General features: G+C 41.5%; 1 protein-coding gene across 18 annotated transcripts in view; it reads right to left on the bottom strand.

Annotated features, from left to right (window-relative positions):
• Positions 1–22,699, bottom strand: part of STRADA (STE20 related adaptor alpha) — a 29,601-nt gene extending 6,902 nt beyond the window's left edge. Inside the window, exons 1-7 of one of the 18 annotated variants that reach the window (XM_036837066.1) lie at positions 22,278–22,665; positions 17,331–17,453; positions 14,227–14,306; positions 11,462–11,519; positions 9,196–9,224; positions 2,512–2,614; positions 1,594–1,715 (exon numbers count right to left, since the gene is read on the bottom strand). In XM_036837066.1, coding sequence (XP_036692961.1) covers positions 1,594–1,715; positions 2,512–2,614; positions 9,196–9,224; positions 11,462–11,519; positions 14,227–14,262 — 348 coding nt within the window. In that variant the 5' untranslated portion in view covers positions 14,263–14,306; positions 17,331–17,453; positions 22,278–22,665. Of the gene's footprint in view, positions 1–1,593; positions 1,716–2,511; positions 2,615–8,198; positions 8,236–9,195; positions 9,225–11,461; positions 11,520–14,226; positions 14,307–17,330; positions 17,454–22,277 lie in introns of those variants that run through there. The other 17 variants (XM_036837065.1, XM_036837069.1, XM_036837071.1 and 14 more) reach the window with 17 other exon arrangements.
• Positions 22,700–22,767: the final 68 nt, after the last annotated feature.

Here is a 22,767-nt window from a genome sequence, read left to right as displayed (position 1 = left end):
CAGCCCTGCTTCGCCAGCTTCTGCCTAACTTGGGCTCTGCCAGCCGATCCTAAACCACCTCGAGAAACCATTCCCTGCCAACAGGGAAACTGCTAACAACACAGCAGAGGGCCACAGTGCACCACCTCGGAGGCCATGAAAACAAACCGCCTACTGCAGACTTAGGAAGTTAGAAGCTTAGCTCAACCTCAAGGGCCAAGGCACAGAACTCCTCTTTAAGGTAAGAAAACAAGGACTTCCCTGGTGGCACAGTGGTTAAGAATCCGCCTGCCAATGCAGGGGACACTGATTCAATCCCTGGTCCAGGAAGATCCCACATGCCGCGGAGCAACTAAGCCCGCGCGCCACAACTACTGAGCCTGTGCTCTAGAGCCCGCGAACCACAACTACTGAAGCCTGCGCGCCTAGAGCCTGTGCTCCGCAACAAGACAAGAAACCACAATGAGAAGCCCGCGCACCGCAACGAAGAATAGACCCCGCTTGCCGCAACTAGAGAAAGCCCGTGCGCAGCAATGAAGACCCAGTAAAATTTTAAAAATTAAAAAAAAAGATAAAAAAGTGTTTTCCTATTATAAAGGAAAATGTTGTTAGCAATAGAAACACGGAAAGAAAGCATTAAAGAACAAACAACAACTACTAAACATTAGAATAGATTTCTCCAGCGACCTCAGGTTGAGAGCTCCCTTCCTCAGAAGCAGCTATGGAAAGTGTAAGACCGATGGAATTTTAAAATAAATTTGGACAAAAGATGTGAACAAAAATTTGGACAAAAGAACTGCAGCAACTCCAGCGTCCTGGCCTCTGGGAAATGAGCCAAGGTCAAATAGGCAGCACCTTCTACCTTTCCACGGCTCTACAGGATAAAGAAAAGAATCACAAAGCTCAATATGCTCTAGAACAAACTCAGATATGTTTTTTTCCCAAATAACTGAGCTGGGACTGACATTCTGTTCCATCCTCAGACCCAAAAACTACTCTGAACACATGAACACTGAGGCACTGTCAGATAAGCGTGAATTCAGAAAAACATTGTAATTGAAGAAGCGGGATGGGCTGCAGCCAACTGTACTGAAAATACACTGAGCCAGGCCCTAAATCTAGGGAGTTCCCAGGGCAAGCCTTCATCCCCAGGCACTTACGAGACCTACAGCGTCTCCCAGTTTAAAAACAGGGCAGCTACTTGCTTCTCCAGAAGAAAGGAACCTCAGGCAAGCAGGACACTAAGAGTCGGAAGACGGCCGCCGCTTCCCCGCACCTGGAAAGAGACTGTCTGGGTGTGAAGCCTGCCTCTGCCACTTACTAGTGTGTGCGACCAGGGGCGAGTTACTTAGCCTCCCTGAATAATAAGTACATGAATAAATGAGTCACAGGAGGATTGGGTGAAGAAGAGGGGAATATAAATTGGGCTGAGCAGTGTTATAGAACCCTTAATGCCAAATGCCCAAGATTCTTCACCAAGAGCTTCCGTAACTTCTTGGCTTGGTCTACCTTCGTTTCCTGCCAGCTATTTCAGATGACAGATGTAAAGATGCCTTGTGATTACTACTGGAACTAAGAGCCCTCCCTCCAAGTGTCACATTCACGTTTGATTACCTGCAAGAATGTCACCATCTCATTGGAACAAGCTTCTAGGTTAATCCTTCGTACTGTCACATACTCTCCCGCTGGTTTGTACCTTGCTAGGTTCACTGTCATCAGGTCCTCAAATCCTTTGCCTAAAAGAAAAGAGAAATGCCATAAACAGGGAGAAGAGCAACACAGGTTTTCAACTTCCTTAAAGAGACTTGATTTTAAAAGAAAATTCAGGGGCTTCCCTGGTGGCGTAGTGGTTGAGAATCTGCCTGCTAATGCAGGGGACACGGGTTCGAGCCCTGGTCTGGGAAGATCCCACATGCCACGGAATGGCTGGGCCCGTGAGCCACAACTACTGAGCCTGCGCGTCTGGAGCCTGTGCCCCGCAACGGGAGGGGCCGCGATAGTGAAAGGCCCGCGCACCGCGATGAAGAGCGGTCCCCGCACCGCGATGAAGAGTGGCCCCCGCTTGCCGCAACTGGAGAAAGCCCTCGCACGAACCGAAGACCCAACACAGCCAAAAATAAATAATAAATAAATAAATAAAGTAGCTATAAAAAAAAAAAAAAAAGATACTTAGAAAAAAAAAAAACAAACACATTTAAAAAAAAAAAAAAAAAAGAAAATTCAAGTTAAAACTTTCATTTCTCTTATTTCTTGATATTTCTTCCATCAGTTCCTTCTCAGCCAACTATTCTAACTGACTATGGCCCAGGACACCAGAAGTGTACAGCCCAAAAGAAAAAATTGAAAAGAGCGTCTCTCCTGGAAACATGGTCTCTTCCCCCACACTTGGAAGAAGAAAACCATAGAAGAACCGCAAAAGCCAGTTTTGTCTCCACGAATCCTGCTACCTGGCTGACAGCTTCTGGCACACATTCATCTCAGGATGCTGAGGAGGTTGCCATGGTCCCTGGAGCATGACAGTCGTGACATTACCTATAACGGTGAGCAGCTCATAACACCCTCCCTCCGGCAGAAAGCTACTCATGATCTCCTGTTTAGAGAAGGATGCTATCGACTCTGCGCTCGCCTCATTGGTCTAAAGAAAAAGAAAAACAGGTTAGTAAGGGAAACTTGGGGACGGGATGAGAGTGGGGAGATGGTAATTCAGACCCACAAGGAGACTGGCATGTAAACAAACATACAAATTCTGACCCTGGAGCAAAGAAACAGTTCCAGCACTATTTGATGAGAAATATAAAGTAAAACATCAGCTGTTCAATGCAGTAACTGGCACTAATATCAGAGTAAGTGTGAGCGCTCTCTACAAATGGGGGTGGGGACGAGGGCCAGTTCTAGTCGATTTGCTTCTCCTTCCCAACAGCTGGCTCATTTGCTAAAAACCATGAAATTCTTACTTGGGAAAGGATGTCTGGAGAACGGCACATTTAGAAAAGAGAAGGGGAATGGAGAGGTGGGATTTCTCTTGAATTTCCTGCTGCATTAGGGTCCTTTTTTTTTTTTTTTGGCTGCGTTGGGTTTTTGTTTTTTTTTTTTTTGCGTTGGGTATTTGTTGCTGCGTGTGGGCTTTCTCTAGTTGTGTTGGGCTGGGGCTACTCTTCCATGCCGTGCACAGGCTTCTCATTGCGGCGGCTTCTCTTTTTGCAGAGCATGGGCTCTAGGCTCATGGGCTTCAGTAGTTGTGGCACGCAGGCTCAGTAGTTGTGGCGCATGGGCTTAGTTGCTCCACAGCATGTGGGATCTTCCCGGACCAGGGCTCGAACCCGTGTCCCCTGCATTGGCAGGTGGATTCTTAACCACTGCGCCACCAGGGAAGTCCCTAGGGTCCTATTTTTAAGGTCCTGACTAAAAAATCCCAAAGATCAAACGCTGAATCTTGCTATAGGCAAAATGTGGCCATAAGAGGCCCCCTTGTTAGCAAACCAAGAGGCCAGACCAATCATTCCCTGACATTTCCAAGTGAAGCCAGAAAACAGCTAACACACTGGGCTGCAGGCAGGGAACAGAGCTGTCAGGTCTCAGCCATCACCCCGGGCAGCAGAAGTGACCTGCTCCCTCGTCCCTGTGCACTCAGGCTGCAAACGAAGCTGGATCCCAGCCATTTAGGATGTGGGTGTCACATGTGAGGTCCTGATGGAAAAGTGCCCAGCAAAATACATGGCAGGCCAACGGCTCTTCCTTCAGTTTAATAGGTTCAGTTTCCTTCTTCCAAACCTAAATTTATTTGTATGATTTAGGGACTGTGAGTATTTTTCTTTCTTTTGGATCCTCTTTCTTGAGATGTATGTCTAACTGAAACAAAGAGCCTTAGGCCAGCTCACATTTCATATGCTGCGTTCATAAACCTGCCCTCTGATCAGGAAAAGGTCTTTGAATACACGAAGGCTGTTGGCTCAGCACGAGATAGAAAAGTGTTGGAGTCGAGAATGTTCTGACGTGGTGGTATCACCTTGGGGTCGGGGGGGGGGGCGCCTGATGTTTGAAACACATGTGGTTTCAAAACAACTGATGCTGCCAATGAAGAAAGAAACCAAATGGGGTTTTACTTGCAGCACCACTTAACATTAAGAGGAACCCAGTCAAGCAGAATTGAGCCCTGTTAGCAAATCACAGTTCTAATTTAATCAACTTTATATTTCTAAGATTCACCTACATTGTTGTATTTAGCCATATTGTATAATACTCATCTTGTGAACATACCTCAATTTATCCTTCCAATGCTGATGGGCTTTTGCGGTTACTTTTCATTCTGCTATTATGAACTGTGCTACTAAAAACACACTTGAATGTGTTTCTTGACACATATATGCAGGAGTTACGCTAAAGCTTATACCTAGGAGTGGAACTGGAGGTCACAGAGTATATGAACATTCGACTTTAGAATAAAATGCCAAACTGTTTTCCAAAATGGTTGTATCAATTTACATTCCCGCCAGCAATACATGTATGTTCTTGTTGATCCATCTTTTCCCCAACACTTGGTATATTCAGCCTTCATTTTTGCCAGTCTCATTGTGGGTTTGATTTACATTTCCGAGTGCGAATGAAGTTGAGCATATTTTCATGTATTTATTGGCTATGTGGGTTTTCTCCAGAGTGGAAATGCCTTTTCTGTCTCTTGTCCATTTTTCTACCTAGTTGTTTTAATGCAGGATTTCCCCAAAGTAGGCCCCATGGAACATTGACCTGCCAGTTAATGCATGAAAAAAGTTTACACGTCCAGTTAAGTTACAAAATGCAGAGCACTCTTTTCTCATGCACAATCACAAGGTGTACTCCCATATTAAGGGCTTTGAGAAGTTCTGTAATTTGACAAAGTTTAACTTTGTTTAACCTAACATTTCCCAAAGATACCTGTCCAGAGAAGTCTTTTGTGCCTAACATCTGTTAAATTTGGGGGAAGATAATTTGGGAAAGGCTATTTTAAGTAAAACATATGGTATAATGTGAAGACTCTAGGCTTAGGGGCCAGGGATAGGCAGAACTTGAACTCAGTCTATCACTTGCTCTGTGACCCTGGGCAGGTCCCTCTAAGCCCTGAGATCTTCATCATCTCATCAGTGGAACAATTCCCACTTCATAGGGTTGTTGTGACAATGAAATGAGATAAAATATGTAAAGAGCTTAGCGCTACTTGGTGTATCACAGGTATTCAGTAAATATGAATTCTATTCTTCCCCTCTCTCCTTTGCTGTCTACTTTTTGGTCACTCTCCTGTTCAGCAAAGAAGATGGAACAGAGAAAGTGGAGAAAACAGAGACTCCTAAATAGAGCTTGATCGATAGTTAAAGTTGGTTTGATTTTGTTTTTTACAGGCTTCTGTGTTTCCAAATGCTCTGAAAACAGATTCTAAGATGACTTAATAGCCACTGTAGCTTCTTGAAACTATCTTGTCTTCAAAACAAGATACTGGTGCCACGCCAGTGCCTCACACAGGTGAGAGGGATACAGACAATCAAGGAACAAAACGGAGCAGAGATTTTGTAACAGGGAACAGCCAAATCTGACTACATGTTGGATCTGTTTCTTTTACTTTAACCTTTGCTTCCATTGCTTTTGTTCACTAAAGGATACTGTCTATACACAATGGCCCGCCTCAGGGAACCCTGCCCCTCTGCCTGAACGTTAAACCAAAGTGCCTTTGTTCAGGGAAGCGTCCTGACCCTGTGCACCTGTGGACGGCTGCAGGAAAGAAGAAATGAACACGTCCCCTCCCCGAGGCTGGCCATCCCAGGGCATATTTGCAAAAGTTATGGCCTTTTTACTTTACTTCCTCATCGCCTCCCCGCTGCTCTGTTCTATAAAAGAAACTGGCATCCAAACTCCAATAAGATGGTTTTTCTGGAGACGCTAGTCTGCCATCTTTTCGGTCTGCCGGCTTTCCGAATAAAGTCATATCCCTTGCCTCAACACCTCGTCTCCCGATTTATTGACCTGTTGTGCGGCGAGCAGAGCAAGCTTGGACTTGGTAACAATTTGAGCAAAAAGCCTAAACCAAGAGCTCCGAAATGGCGACTCCCCAGCTGTTGAGAATTTCGCCACAGGCTAAGCTAACTTTGGAGAGTCCTATCTTAACCTTATACCTCTAACCCGCTGCACATACTCTTGCTCTGCTTTGCTGTTTTCTCAAGTATCAACCTGCCCTCAATAAAATCAGTGTCACCAGTTAACACAAAACTCAGGGGGTTGCTTTCAGACCCAACACCCGCTACTCTGGCCCGTGAGGATCCACACGATGCGGCCGCTGCCCTCTTCCACGACTTCACCCCACACAGGGCTGCCCTGACTCACTGCACCTGACCCACGCGAACCAGCAGTCTTAGCAAACTCGCACCAGCTGTCCCTTTGTTTGGAACACTCCTGCCCCACCACTTTCTCATCGCTGCTCCGCCTCGTCATTGAGGTCTCAACTTAAATGTCACCTATTCATTGAAGACTCTGTCCCGCCAAGTAAAGTAGCTCCCAGTCACTTTATTATGTCATGTTGCTTTATTTTCTTTGCTGTGATCACTATGATTTTCTTCATAGTGATCACTGCAGGTTATTTTGTCTATTGCCTGTCTTCTCTACTAGAATGCAAGCTCTGTCGGGGCAGGGCCTGTCTGTCTTCTTCACTGATGTATTCCCCAATGCCTACAACAGTGCTGGCATCTACTTAAAAAGTAATCATTTAAGCAACGTTTGAACTCAGGAGGTTTTCTGCCCATGACCTTGTTATTCCCATGGGCTGAAGAGGAGAGCAAACGTACCAGTCGATTCCACTGGAGACAGTTCAACATGCTGACTTATACTGCAAATGCCAGCCCTCCTACAACACATCCCCTAGCTCCCCTGTTACCAGGGGAACTTCACAGATCGGAATCTGACACCTGCATGTGAGAAAGTACTGCATTTTTTAGCAGGTAACAATATGGCCCCAATGAGAACAAACCTAGAACGACTTTGTATTTGAAGGTCTCTCCTCTGATCTCTAGGCAAACTCCTTATGTTTCTCTAATTTGAAAAAAAAAAGGACTATGAGGGACAGCTGAGACCTGAGATTTTAAAAAATTCTTTTATATGCACTTTAAATAACTCCCTTTGGATAAACTACATACAGGATACTTTTTTCTTAAAATTACCTATCTCCCTTTTCCTTGCCAGGAGCGCACGTAAGACATACTACCTACCAGGCTACACACTAAAGCCACACTTTTGTTGAGCCTAGGTGAGAAATGATTCATTAAACTACTGATATGATTAGTTCGTAACCTGACAATATTTCTACTGTCTTTGTTGACTATGGAAAACTACTTCAAAGTGTTAGTTTTAGAAAATGAAATTCTTTAGGTAATTGGGAATATGAGTTCATTGGGCAATCCAGAATCGCATGAAATGAACTAGTCTGGTTGTTGCTGTGACCCCCTCTACCATTCTGTCCCCAACTCCCTGGAAATGACCCTAAAATGGATGCTTTCTACTTTGTGGATGTTCTATAGTCTGAACTCAGACAGAAGGCGACCTTTATTTAGGAAAACAAACAAACAAAGGCAGTATTTTGAAAGGAAGAGATTTGGTCTGGTTTTACCACAAGAAAGGCAGGTTAGTCCATTATACTGCTTCAGATTTAGAAAAGGTCAAAATTCAGATGAAAAGGAGATATTTAGCCCATTCTCTTTAAACATAGCATGGCATAGTTTTATTAGTATAATGTATAACCTCAAATTGCCTAGAGAAAGAAACTAGTTCTATCAAAGTCTTTTCTTAGTTTCCCCACCATGAAAAGCACTTTGTTCATTTTGAAGCATTTGAAAAATACATAAGCTAGTGCTATCTGGAAATGACCATAAAATGATAACTTTGTTTAAAGAGCGTAAAACAAAATACAATAAAGCACACAAACACAATATTTATGAAATGTCCAACAAATAAGTACATTCAACCTCCCAAAGGTTTCACACAGGATAACTTTTGGTATAACATCAGCAGCTGTGAAAATATAAGAACTATATGTAATTGGCACTGTACTCTGGAAAAATACCCAACTGATCCTATAGGGCACGTTTTTGGTCTCCTGACTGGAAAATATTGGGATGTGATAGTGAAGTGCTCTTGGCCAGTAAAGCGCAGCCAAGCTTTACTCAGAAAGAAATTCCTAGTCAGTAGCATTACCCTTCACTCACCTTGGAGCTGCCTGCAAAAGGCACAAAGGTCTGTCATCTGTAAAGAGGAAGAAGTGTATGGAGAAAAGGGCTCTTATCCTCTCTGTATAGGACACTGATTCACAGTATCAAAAGCAGCTTGGGGATTTCCCTGGTGGGGCGTAGTGGTTAAGAATCCGCCTGCCAATGCAGGGGACGCGGGTTCAAGCCCTGGTCCGGGAAGAGCCCACATGCCGCAGAGCAACTAAGCCCCAGCGCCGCAACTACTGAGCATGCGCTCTAGAGCCTGCAAGCCAGAACTACTGAGCCCGCATGCCACAACTACCGAAGCCCCCGCGCCCTAGAGCCCGGGCTCTGCAACAAGAGAAGCCACCGCTTGCCCCAACTAGAGAAAGCCCGCGCGCAGCAACGAAGACCCAAGGCAGCCAAAAATAAAAAAATAAATAAACAAATTAAAAAAAACAAAAGCAGCTTGGTACGCTGCTGTTATTTCCACTGGTAAAATAAACTAGAAGAGTAAGAAGCAGGGCAAGAGTCTTGAAACTTCTGCCAAAAAAAAATACATTTTCTGTTTTGTACTTTAAAACCTGGGGTTTTGTTTTTAAACTAGATTTGACGTCCTGCCTTATAATCTAGACAGAGATCTATATTATCTCTGTGGACTGAAATCTAGACTAAGGATGGGAAATCTAGTACTACTAGCCACTGAAAGATAACCACATGTTAGTGTTGAAACTGTCCCTTTTAGTTTTTGGAGGGGGTGGCAGGTGAATGGTAGGGCTACAAAGGGGAGGAGAGAGAAAAAGTGCCTGAGAGTTTTTCAGTTTTCAAAGTACACATCAGAATCTCTCTAGGGTGAAACCTAAGTCCCCACAAGTAGAAGAATTATACCACGTATAAAACTCAATGACAGATGAGCAGAAACATAAAATGATAAGCCAACCAAAAAAACATACAACATTCCACAAGTCACCTCCATGCAACAAGCCACAGTACTAGAGCCTGGAAAATCACTTACTTTTCTCCGAGTGTCACCCGGAAGCTGCTCTGGAGTGGAGAGATTGAGTGTCGGCATTTTGGGTTTTGGAAGAAGACACACCCACATTCAGAACAGCAATTACTGCACTTAGGACTGCATTTATTCATGGAAACCACTTAAGAATCATTACAGCAAAAAGTGCCTGCAGTGCTACATATAAACACACACACACACACACACACACACACACACACACCCAGAGATCCACAGTAAAAATGCTGCAGATAGATGGAGTTTTAAACATGAATCTATGGCTCTTCAAAACTTGGCAAGGCTCTTATTCTACGGGTATTCTTTACTGAGTACAACTCAACTGCTATAGTTCTGGTCATACAATTACTTTCCATCAGCACACAATGTTACTTTCAATAGGCTAGTTTCAGAGTCTTATACTGTGAACAAAAAATTCGTTATAAAATTATATACATGGTTGGCTATTTCCCAGGGAGTTCAGGGACTAGATAACAGGTTTGCCATAAAAAAGACAAAAAAGTTTTAATACAGTAATATGTGTTTGTGGGACCATTACCCAATTTGATTCTCCAGTCAGATACGTTCTATTCTAAATGAAAATAAAGCAAGGGCTTTTTGGCCCTCTGCTACTCCTGATGAATATGAATAAAGCAAAGGACAACTTAAATGACTTTCTGCTCCAAAATAAGACAAATTCTGTATCTGTGCTTTTTATTTTCTCTGTTCTGAAAAGTGATCAAAGTAAAGATTTTAACTGTAGAGTATTGGAATGATTACACATCTCCAAATATCTTAAATTATATTGCTAGATATTGGGTGCAGAGTAAATTAGCCTCAATTTATCAAAATAAGATTTGTGTGTGTGTGCCATGGACATCAGTTTTCTGGTATACAAATGGCAGGAGCGGTTGCTTAAGAGGGGCTTCTTACAAGTCAAAGATAAGAAGCCAGGTGAATAGGTAAAAGGAAATCAAACCAAGGCTCCTTAGAGCAGAAGGCAAATTCCAAGCTGTATCACCTTGGTAACATACGCTTCATTAAGTTGTAAACAATATACAGAACAATCTCTTCATCCTCCTCAGATCAGAGACAAGGGAATTATCAAAAGACATCCAGAGATCCTACACTCAAGACACTGAAACCAAAATCCATTAATCTAATTCACATAACTGGAATATTTTTAGCTAATTAATGTAAACTGGACTTTCAACTCAATTTTCCATCAATGCCAATGTTTACTTTTAAACCACTGTATTCCCATTAACGATGGGGAAAAAAATGAGAACAGCACCAGAACATAGTATTTTTGTTCCATTAGCCTTTCCTTTACTGTGCAGATTATTTTTATTCTTTATAACCAAAACAAAAATAACTCATCATTTTTCTAAACTCTCATTTGTCTTCTATAAAACCCTTTGACAAAGTTCATGAATAATTCAACTCCAGAAGTTCTTTGAGTGGCAGTAGGGAAAATAAATTAATAGGTGCCACCTAGTAACTAACAAGTTTGAGTTTTCAATTACTCAAGGCTCTCGAGGTAGTTTGGATCAGTGAACCAACATACTCTATCTGATAACCCATTTCTTTAGCTATAGGAGCTGAAGAGAGTATCATGGTGTATAGATAAAAAGAAAGGGGCTTTACTACTATTATTTTTATAGAAAAAGAATTTTCCTTGCCTTAAGATCACAGTTCCCAAAACAGCTCAACTGGAAAATAGCCAAAGGGGAGTGCCTGGATTTGTTAAACCTCAAAATTGCAAACCTACTTTACTTCTGAATCAACATCTAGATTTTACAACAGGAAGTTAGTATTTTTGTCCTGACAGATTTTTTTTTCTCTAGTCTCTAAGTCTCATGAAAAGATGAGTCAACTAGATTGATCAGAAAACCATGACTTTTATATCACTGCTACCTTTGTCCTGACTATAATTTTATTTTTTAAATCTTCAAGGCTAGAGACTTTTAAATACCTACTTCTTTTCCTTTAAGAATATGTATTTCATAGACAAATACTTAGAAGAAACATGTGTGCTTTTAAGTAAACACTGGCTTTCTAACAATCAAGACAGGCCAAGGACAACTGCCAGATTAGTCCTCAAATTTTGGAGAAAGCATGGATTCAAAAAGGAGCCAAGTAAATATAACAGCTGTAGCCAAACAAATATAACAACTTGCCCTTAAATTGCTAATTTCTAGAAAATTGATTTAATCAACAAAAAAGGCAGCGATATTTATCCTGAAGTGATGGCTAAATGCCATACTGTACTTACCTCCAAATAGTTCCAAATCTCTTAAGCCCTCAACAATGAACTTTTCCGAGACCCACCGCTAAAGAGGAAAACCCCAAAGAGAATTAGTATTTCTTCCAAGCCACAAAAAATTAGCTATCAGCCATTAGATAGACAGACAAAAAGACAACTACAAAAAGCGAATCATGCAGTACAGTTAAGCTACATTTCTATGGAAAAGTTTTGAAAAGAATCTTGGATTTAAATCAACTGCAAACAATAGATTAATTCCTTTCTGTATTCTTCTTTGCCTAATTTGATGACAAATTCTTAAATCTGACAGATGAGAAACAAGTAGTACTGGCCCTAATAATGAAGAATGCTTTTGTCCTTCCTATATATAAAACTGCCTTTTGGTTCCATCTTACTCATTCCATGACTGTCTATTACAGATGCTTTGGATCATTAATGCCAATTTGAAAAATACTGGAATTCACACACAGAAAATAGGGATGAAACAGTTTTTCACAAACCTCTATTAGTTTGTAAAAGGAAATAGCAAACTGCATATTCTTTCATCCACTAGGATTTCTAAAGACATCACCAACATTTACATTTTCTACCAAGTTTACAGGACCAAACTAGCATGACTAATCTATGGTTCACTTTACTGGACTATTTCAAACAAGTATTGGATTTCCATCATACTGATCAGCGGTCTGGTTTCACCTGAATCAGGTTAGGTTGAAATAGAAAAGAAGCTCATACATAAAAGCAATGGGATCAAGGTTATATTTCACTCAAGGGCTGGTATTAAACCTTGGCTTAGGGGTATTCTTTCCACTGGGTAGAATTCAGGCTAAGGAGGGATTCTGTTTTGTTTCTCTTAATTAATAGCAAGGTTTACTCTTTCCAATATAAATTATTCTTACCGCATAAACATAAGAAAAAGGAAGATTAAGGAACATTCAGAAATAAGTGGCATAATATGGACTATGAATTGAAACTGTAACATCATTCTCTATGTCAATTTTTTCCAAATTAAAAAAAGAACACTGTAAATTAAAAAAAATTGATATAAAAAATTTATATTCACTGGAACACAAAGTATAATTTACACCTTAATATTTAAAGAAAGTGGTATATTAAGGGAGTTCCCTGGTGGCCTAGTGGTTAGGATTCCAGGCTTTCACTGCTGTGGCCCGGGTTCAGTCCCTGGTTGGGGGAACTGAGATCCCACAAGCTGTGTGGCCAAAAGAGAAAAAAAAGAAAAAAAAAAGAAAGTGGTATATTCCCAATGTCTCATAGTACACATACAGTGTTACAGAATTTTAAAATAATTACTACAGCAGTTAGAAATTACGTACTTGATAATAAACAAGACAGTCTTTTAGGAAATCATTTAGGAAGCTTGTAAAGAAGCTAAACCCAGTATTTGTTCTTGAGGTCATTTTAGCTAGTGAAGTTCTCAGGTGTAATAAAATTTTTCAAAAAGCCTTCAATTAAAACCTATGATGGGAGTTCCCTGGTGGTCCAGTGGTTAGGACTCTGTGCCTTCACTGCCAAGGGCCCGGGTTCAAAAAAGTTTTCCAATGATTACAATCTGATGCTGATTTTTTTTTTTAATTAATTAATTTATTTATTTTCGGCTGCGTTGGGTCTTTGTTGCTGCACACAGGCTTTCTCTAGTTGCAGTGAACAGGGGCTACTCTTCGTTGTGGTGCGTGGGCTTCTCATTGCGGTGGCTTCTCTTTTTGCGGAGCACAGGCTCTAGGCACACGGGCTTCAGTAGTTGTGGCACACAGGCTCAGTAGTTGTGGCTCGCGGGCTCTAGAGTGCAGGCTCAGTAGTTGTGGCATGTGGGCTCAGTAGTTGTGGCATGTGGGCTCAGTAGTTGTGGCTCACGGGCTCTAGAGTGCAGGCTCAGTAGTTGTGGCATGCGGGCTCCGTAGTTGTGGCTCACGGGCTCCAGAGCACAGGCTCAGTAGTTGTGGCGCACGGGCTTCGTTGCTCTGCGGCATGTGGGATCTTCCTGGACCAGGACTCGAACCCGTGTCCCCTGCACTGGCAGGCGGACTCCCCACCACTAAGCCACCAGGGAAGTCCGATGTTGATTTTTAAAACACACAAACTCACTGAAAACACGTAGGAAACAGGCAGATCATTAGTGGGTACACATCTACGCTGAAAAGGGCCAGCAACTCATTTAATGTTGAATGACTGATAATCATAAAATAAGCCACCTTGCTTCTTCTCTATCAGACAAGCTGGTGGGTATATTCTATGTCTCTGGTCAGCCTCTGCAAATTCGTTTCTTTTTTTTTTTTTTTATTATTTATTTTTGGCTGCGTTGGGTCTTCACTGCTGCACGCAGGCTTCTTCTAGTTGTGGCGAGTGGGGGCTACTCTTCGTTGCCGTGCACGGGCTTCTCACTGTGGTGGCTTCTCATGTTGCGGAGCACGGGCTCGAGGCGCACGGGCTTCAGTAGTTGTGGCACACAGGCTCTGTAGTTGCGGCGCATGGGCTTAGTTGCTCCGCGGCACATGGGATCTTCCTGCCAGGGCTCAAACCCGTGTCCCCTACATTCGCAGGCAGATTCTTAACCAATGCGTCACCAGGGAAGTCCCTGCAAGTTCTTTTCTTAGGAGTGGAGGCTGCAATAGCTGCTTTACTTTCTACATTCCTCACTTCTGTATGATTCTGAACACCACATTAAAAAAAAACCCAAAACCTCCTACAATATCTGCCAAACACACTGCTTTTCAGAAAATAAAAAATAGTAAAGACAGAAGAAGAGAAGCACTCACCCTAATTCGCTCTGGTTTACTTACAAGAAAAGACATGAGTTCCTAACGTGTAGACCTACTTCAATTTCAAAAATTTAAACCTAAAAGGAAAATAGACACAGGTTGTTAGTCAAATCTGCTTTTATAGAAATATTTGTTGATTAACAAAAACTTACTATGAGTCTACCATTCAAAGCACTGTGCTAGACCTACAAATTTCTAGATTCTAAAGATTTGTTTAGAGAAACTTTCAGTGACAATAAACCTGGATGTACTTTGGCCAAATACATTCTGAAATACTGTAATATCTGTAAGAGAAGTTTTTTATAGGGTTTTTTTGTTTAAATTAGTTTTTAAATTTCTTGTGACCCAACCCTCCACTGACCCCTCTGCAGAAGCAATTACCTTCAATTCTTTTGTCTGTTTATCCTCCTTTTTATCATCATTCTTAAATGCTGTTTATATGTCATGACTTATCCATTTTAGACATTTATCTACTAACTTCCTACCACGGTAGGTGAAGACTAAGCTCTCCTACATCGACTTCCGGCACCCTACATTCCTGCCTTCATTCTCCCAACATAGTTCTGACATAAATTTTGGTTAATAGTCCAAATTTACATTACTAGGACTATGCAAACATGGTTCTTCGCTGAGGCAAATAGAGATGACCACATCTTCTTTCCCATACACTCATTTCTTCCCCCTAGAGTTAATAATTGCCTCATTTTTTCACTTGCTTGTTTTTCCATGTAGCTATTAACTTTTCCAAATACTTCAACATTTCTGCTATTAGTCTCATCAGTGTGTTTTTCCATACACTCAAACTCATCCATTCCAATTTTCCCCTGGAGACGGCCTTCCAGAGGCCCTCCAGCCTGCTGCAATCTGGGTGAGCTGCTTAGTCAGTTGCACTTAGTCAGCCTTTATAGTGTGGAGATTTGGGGCTTCCAATTCTGGGGAATATTATTTCTTTGACAAGAAATAGGAACAGAAACTCTAATAGTTAGAGGTGTACTTCTAGAATTAGCCCTCAATTTTGTATTTATTTCACTCATACTTTACAACTCTCTGCTTTCTAGGAGACTTCTTCAAACTTTATTTTCCAACCTTTCTACTAAGTTTTACATTTTTGTTACCCATTTCCAAGAGCTTTTGCCATTTCTCAAATGTATCTTTTTTCATATCATCCTGATCTTATTTTATGTTTGCTATTTATAGTTAAGAATTTATATCTAGAATGGCTAAAAGCGTAATACATCATGACCGAGTGGGGTTTACTTCAGGAATAAAAGATTGTTTTAACATTTAAAAATGAATTAATGTACACAAAACTGTCTTTGTTTGAAGTTGTTTGCAAATAAAGAACAACCAATTTTAAGGAATTTTAAAAAATGAATTGATGTCATTTTACCTTATTAACTGAGTAAGCAAGTAAAAATAAAATTATTTCAATAGATGGAGAAAAAGCATCTAAGGAAATTCAACACTAACCCACAAGTTTAAAAAAAAAGAAACTCTTAGTCAATTAGGAATAGTCAACTAGGAATAGAATAGAAATAGAATTTACCAAGTCAACTTGCTAAAAGATATGCATAAAAAGTTTTGGGGGGTGGGGATGGTGGTGTGCTGAATTGGGCGATTGGGATTGACATGTATACACTGATGTGTATAAAATTGATGACTAATAAGAACCTGCTGTATAAAAAAAAAATTAAATTAAATTAAAAAATTAAAAAAAAATTATAGCTAACATCTATTAACAGTAAAAAGAATGAATGAGTTTCTTCTAAGGACAGAAGGAAAGCAAGAATGTTCTTATCACTGCTATTCATCATTGTACTAGTGGTCTTGGCCAATGCAAAAAGGCAAGAAGAAATAAAAGGCATATAGATTGGAAAAGATGTAAAATTCTTTATGATTTTCTATGTAGACATGATTGTATACATAGAAAACTGTAAGTATTCTATAAAAAAATCATTATACTTAAAATGAATTTAGAAAGAAGGTCAATTATAAAATGCAATTGTATTTCTATATACTAGCAATGACAAAGTAGAAAATGAAATTTAAAAAACAATACCTACAAAACCATAAAATAATTAGGAATATTTTAATAAATTATGGATAAGACCTGTACGTTTAAAATTATAAAACACTGATAAGAGGGATTAAAGATGATCTAGATAAGAGGTGTGCACCATGTTCATAGATTGGAAGACTCTATATCATTAAGACGTTAATTCTCTCCAAACTGATCTACGGATTCAGTGCAATGCTAATCAAAATTCCAGCAAACTCTTAAAAGAAATTGATAAGCTGAGTCTAAGGTTTACATGGAAATACAAGAGACCTAAAATAGCCAAAACAGTTTTGAAAAGGAAAGTTATGACTTACATTACCTGACTTCCAGACTTACTTTATTGCTATAGTAATCAAGACAGTGTACTTCGGTCTAAGGATAGACAAATGGATCAGTGGAATAGAACAGAGAATCCAGAAATAGACCCATGCATATATGGTCAATTAATTTTCAAAAGAATGGCCAAAGTAATTTCATGGGGAAAGATAGTCTGGATACAACTTGATATCTATTTAGAAAAAATGAACATTGACCCTTACCTTACATCGTACACAAAAATTAACTTGAAATGGATCATAGAACTAAAGAGAAAGTTAAAACTACTAAAGAAAACAGAGGAGAAAAATCTTCATGATCTTGGGGTAAGTAGAGATTCAAAAAAAGAACATCAAGAGCATGAAATATAAAACAAAAATATGATAAATTGATCTTTATCAAAATTAAAAATGTCTGCCTTTGAAAGACACCACTAAGAAAATGAAAAGATTAGGAGAAAACATATTGTGTGTGCATGTATATGTGTGTGAGTGTGTGTGTCTACAAAGGACTTTATATACAGAATATATAAAGAATTTCTATACTCAATAATAAGACAACTCAGCTTAAACAATGGGCAACAGATCTGAACAGAAGATATATGAGTGGCCACTAAGCACATGAAATGATGTTCAACATCACTTGTCATCAGGGAAATGTACATAAACCAACAATGAGATACCACTAAACACCCACCAAAATGGCTAAACATAAAGACTGACAATACCAAGTGTTGATATCAACCAACTGGAACTCCCATACGTTGCTGGTGGGAATGCAAACACATATGGCCACGCTGGAAAATGGTTTAGCAGCTTCTTATGACCCAATAATTCTGCTCCTAGGTAATCTACTCAAGAGAAATGAAAACATATTTTCTCATAAACTCGTACATGAATGCTCGTAAAAGCATTATTCACAAGAGCCCCAAACTGGAAACAATCCAAACATCTAAATGGATTTTTAAAATGTGGTACATACACCAATGTAATACTACTCAGCAATAAAAAGGAACAAACTACTGATATAGGCAACAATTTCATGTTAAGTGAAAGAAGTCAGACACAGATCTACATACTGTTTCCATTTACATGAAATTCTAGAAAAAGTAAAAATACAACAGAAAGCAGATCTTTTTTTTTTATAAAGTTATTTATTTTATTTATTATTTTTGGCTGCGTTGGGTCTTCGTTGCTGCGCACAGGCTTTCTCTAGCTGTGGCGAGCGGGGCTACTCTTCGTTGCGGTGCACGGGCTTCTCATTGCGGTGGCTTCTCTTGTTGCAGAGCACGGGCTCTAGGCACGCAGCCTTCAGTAGTTGTGGCACATGGGCTCAGTAGTTTTGGCTCGCGGGTTCTAGAGCACAGGCTCAGTAGTTGTGGCACACAGGCTTAGTTGCTCCGTGGCATGTGGGATCTTCCTAGACCAGGGATTGAACCCATGTCCCCTGCACTGGCAGGTGGATTCTTAAACTCTGAGCCACCAGGGAAGTCCCAGAAAGCAGATCTTGCTTGCCTGGGACCAACAGTGAGATGAGGGACCAACTTCAAAGAGACACATGAGAACTTTTCAGGGTGATGGAAAAGTTCTGTATCTTTATTGCATGGTGGTTATGTGAGTGTATCTGTCAAAACTCAACAAACTGTACACTTAATACAGGCGTATTTGAGACTTCCTTGGTGGTCCAGTGGTTAAGACTCTGCGCTCCCAATGCAGGGGGCCCGTCGATCCCTGGTCAGGGAACTAAGATCCCACATACCGCAATTAAGCCCGCACACTGCAACTACTGAGCCCGCATGCTCTAGAGCCTGTGGGCCGCAACTAGAGAAGCCTGCACGCCACAACAAAGACCCAGCGCAGCCAAAAAAACCAAAAAAACCAAAAAAAGTGTATTTTGTTATAGGTGAATTACATCTGAATAAAGTTGATTTTAAAAGTAAAATGACTAAAATAAATACTCAGAAATGCTTTTGAAGAATCTAGAAAAAACCCTGCCACATTTCCCTTCTTTTTTTTAAGGGGGGGCTAGGGTTGTGAGGGGTTGTGGCAGTGGTACAGCAATGGGGGTGGGGACTTAGTGTGGTACACAGAATCTAAAAATCCTTAGAACTGCTTCAGAGAAATCAAAGCAATGGTTTTCAATCCAGGGGAGTGAGGAGACCTTTCAAAATCATCTATAGATTTTTACCAAATTGCATTTATTCTCACCCCAACCCTGATCTTATAGAAGCCCCCACCCCACCATGTTGAGAATCATTTATCCTGCCATGAAATAGTAAAAATATAGATTGAATTTGGAAAAAAAAGATTATTAGAATGCACATTGTCTAATAACATTAAACACAAAGCATCATGCCAAAGAAATTTAAGAGAAAATAACATCCATATCCATCTGTAGTCTACAACAGAAAGAAAAGAGAGTATTAATGTAGATAAAGAGATGATTTTTATCCTCAGAAGGAATTATCTATGCTCTGGAAAAAACACTGGAAACAGAAACAAAGTCAATTCCAAAACACTGTATAAACAAATATAACTGCCCAACTGGAGAGACCCAAGAACTGGTTCTAGGCTGCCACTTCAACAGCTTCGCGAATGATCTGAACCACTGGTTCCCAAACCAGGATGTGTTTCAAATTAATTTGTGTAGTTAGAAAAATCTACGGATGCCCGCCCAAACTCCCACCTCCAAAAATTTTAATTCAGCAGGTCTGGGGAATGCAGAAGTAGAAATGGGCAACACTTTATGAAGTTCAGCAAAGGGAAAGATTACAGTTAGCTAGGTGGACCTGGATAGTTTCATTGAAGAGGTGGGGCTTGAATGTCAAACAGGACTTAAAGAAAATGGGAATTCCAAGCATACAATAGTATTAGCTGCTGATTATTTAGTGCTTACATATCCACAGGTGTATCTCCTGGTTTCTAGAATAGCGCCTAGCACAGAGTAGGCACTCAGTAATACTGAAGGACTGACCAAATGTGCCGAGCAGTATTTCAGCACTTTGCATATACTCTCCAATTAATGTGAGGGCGGTTACAGAAGCAGAACTCCACACATATGAGAACAATTAACAGGCCTTAAGTGCATGCCAGAGCACGGATTTTATTCAGCGGGCAGTAGGAAGCCACTGTAGGTTTTGAACAGAAAGGTGACAAACACAAAACAGTGGTCTACGGTAGTGTCTCTCAAACTTTACTGTGCATGTACATCACTTGAGGATCTCGTTAAAATGCAGATTTTGATTCAGAAGGTCTGAAGCGGGGCCTGGTAGTTCTAACAAGCTCCCATATGATGGTAATGCTGCTGATCTGTGGACCATCATATTGACATTTGAGAAGCCTTGTTCTAAGGAACATTCTAAGGAATATTAATCTGCAAAGGGATGGGAGAGGGGGAGGTGAAAATAACCCAGAAAAGGAGTGCCAGTTAGAATACAATTATACTGGACCACATCTGTGGTGATAAGACCCTGTGGCAGAGGGAATATTAAGAAATAGATGGATAGGGAGAAGGAAAAATAAAAAAATTTAGTTAGTAAGGACACCATAAGTCATCGAGCCTATCCTCCACCCTTTGGAAGAACCGCTTTTAAAAACTCCTGAATATAAGGTTATCTAGTCTCTGCTTGAAAACTTCTCATGCCAGAGACTCACTACCTAATCAGGGAACCCATTCTAACTGTGAACAACTCTGATGACTCCGACTTTTTTTTTTTTTGTGCCCAAGTAACTGGGAAAAGAGTAGCGTGTCAAAGACAAAATGGGAAAGCTCAGAGATGGAAGTTTTGGTGGAAAGATGAGTTTGAGTTTTTAGGTCATACTGAGGTTGAGAAAACAGTTATATATCCCAAGTAGAAATAGCATTCAGTTAGAGAAGTACTGAAAAGACTGATGCTTAAAAGAGGGGTTAGAAATGGCTATGTGGACTTGAAAGTTAGCAGCTAAAGCTATATGAGTGACAAAAATTCACTAAAGAAGAAAATGGTGAGAGAAAAGCAGAAAGCTGGGAAGTAAGCCTTGGGATAGGTCCATATTTAGGACATGGAGCTTGAAAGGCAGGTAGGAAATGGAACCCAAAGGGAAAACTTTAACGATCCTGCTTCCCCTTGTGGACCACTAACACTCTCCCAATCTGTTAACTTTTACCTGTCCTTCACTACTCATCTCAGGTGTCCTGTGCTACAGGAAGTCCTCCCTGACCGCCCCACCCCACCCACGTTAGATGTCTGGCCTCTGTATTCAACGCTTATACCTACCACTCTCTTAACTGCCTATTTATCAGTTTCCTCCACTAGAATAGAGACTCTGTGAAGGCAGGGAACGCATTTCATTCACTGTTGCAGTCCCAGGGGCTACTGTGACCAACACTTAATATTGGCACTCCCGTATCTGTTAAATTAATAATGGTAAAAATAATAAAAGCAGCAGACACTTATGTGAACTTAGTATGTGCCAGGATCTGTGCCAAACGCTTCACGGAGATCAGCTCACAAGAAGTATTATAGATCCTCGTTTTACAGATCAGGAAATTAAGACTCAGAGAGGTTAAATGCCCAAAGTTACACAGGCATGGGACTTCCCTGGTGGTCCAGTGGTTAAGATTCCACACTTCCACTGCAGGTTCGATCCCTGGCTGGGGAACTAAGATACCACACGCTGTGTGGTACGGCCAAAAAATAAAAAACACACAAACAAAAAAACAAAGTTACACAGGCAAGTGGTGGAGGACTGATTAGGTCTGTTCCAAAGCCTGTGCTCTAGAAACCATGAGTGATAACAGAGAAGCTTAGGGAGAAGTGTCAAGACTGTGTGTGCAAAGATATAATGACTGAAAAAGCATCACCTGATTTGACAATGAGGTTGACCAGATGCCAAGTGGTATTGAAAGGAGATTCATTTACTTTGATTTAATTTTTCCTTTTTTCCCTATTTTTGTCACTGGTTTTCTAAACTTCCTCCATGTCTGCGATACAACTATAAACACTGCGTTTGAGCCACAATACCTCTAAGAAACCTAGTTAAAGGGTGGGGGGGAGGGCAACAGATTTAACCCGTTCAGCACTAACTTATGGCTGAATAGGCTCCTGGCCTGAGGAGATTTGAAAATCAGAAAAGATTTGGTTTTTTCAACTCTCAGGGACAAGAAACAGTCTTGGGGGGGGGGGTCTCTAAAGAAAAGTATCCATCAATCAATGAAAAACTGTTTTAATGCCACAAATACATATTGGAATACGGTTCTACCCCAACAGATACTACAATAAGAAAAGAATCAATTCGAACGGCTTTTGCTCTTTTGGGAGAAGTCAGGTTAGAATATACTAGGATATCTTAGCAGAAGGCTGGGCAGAGAAGTTAGTTCCCCATTTCCTGAAAACTTGAACAATTTTATTTAACCACACCCCTTCCCTCTCGCTCACTTCCCTACCCCCGCCCCTCATCTCCACCCCAATCTACTGTGGGCACTTAAACATTTTGGAAAACAAGACAATCAGAAGCTCTGTTTAGGCTGATTCAGGGAGTACCTGATCTCTGTCCTTACGAGGGCTTGACCCACTGCCTATCCAGCCTGGGATGAGATGGGGATGAGGTGGGGGATGCGGGGAGAGGGCAGTCTAGGATATGCCTCCTCTTTGCCAGACCAGGACAAACTGCCACCTGGGCCCCAGGTTTCCCACCTGAAAATGAGAGGGGAAGAGGAGAGGCAGCAGGCGCTCGCCTCTTCCGCCCGGCAACTCTGCTCCGGTGTCTCCGGGCCAGGCCCAAGCCTATTCTGCTCTCGGGCTGCAGCCCCTCGTTGTGGGAATCGACAAGAATTCGGGTGAAAAGGGGCCCGTAGAGGGCGAGGTGGGGCTCAGGATGGCCGCTCTGCCGCAGGCCCGCCCCCGAGGAGATGGTATCGGCGTCAGGGCAAGGAGGGACCGATCCCTGGAGCGCACCAGGCGGCCCCGCCAGCCCGGTACCTGGTCCTGGAGTTAGCAAGCAATCCCGACCCAATCTCAGCTCCGCCTCCTTGGTTTAAGGCCGCGTTGCCGCCAGGCCAGTTGCTGGGAGGGACGTACGCAACGTGCCATGCGCAGTAGAGGGACCCAGGGAGGGCTGGTAGAGAACCGCCCCGCCCCGGCCCGGCCCCGCCCCGGCCCCGCCCCGCCCCGCCCCGTGGCGGAG

This window comes from Balaenoptera musculus, chromosome 20, assembly GCF_009873245.2.
Source record: "Balaenoptera musculus isolate JJ_BM4_2016_0621 chromosome 20, mBalMus1.pri.v3, whole genome shotgun sequence".
NCBI lineage: Eukaryota > Metazoa > Chordata > Mammalia > Artiodactyla > Balaenopteridae > Balaenoptera > Balaenoptera musculus.
The sequence above is the reverse complement of the archived record's forward strand: the minus strand, read 5'-3'. Positions and strand labels throughout refer to the sequence as shown.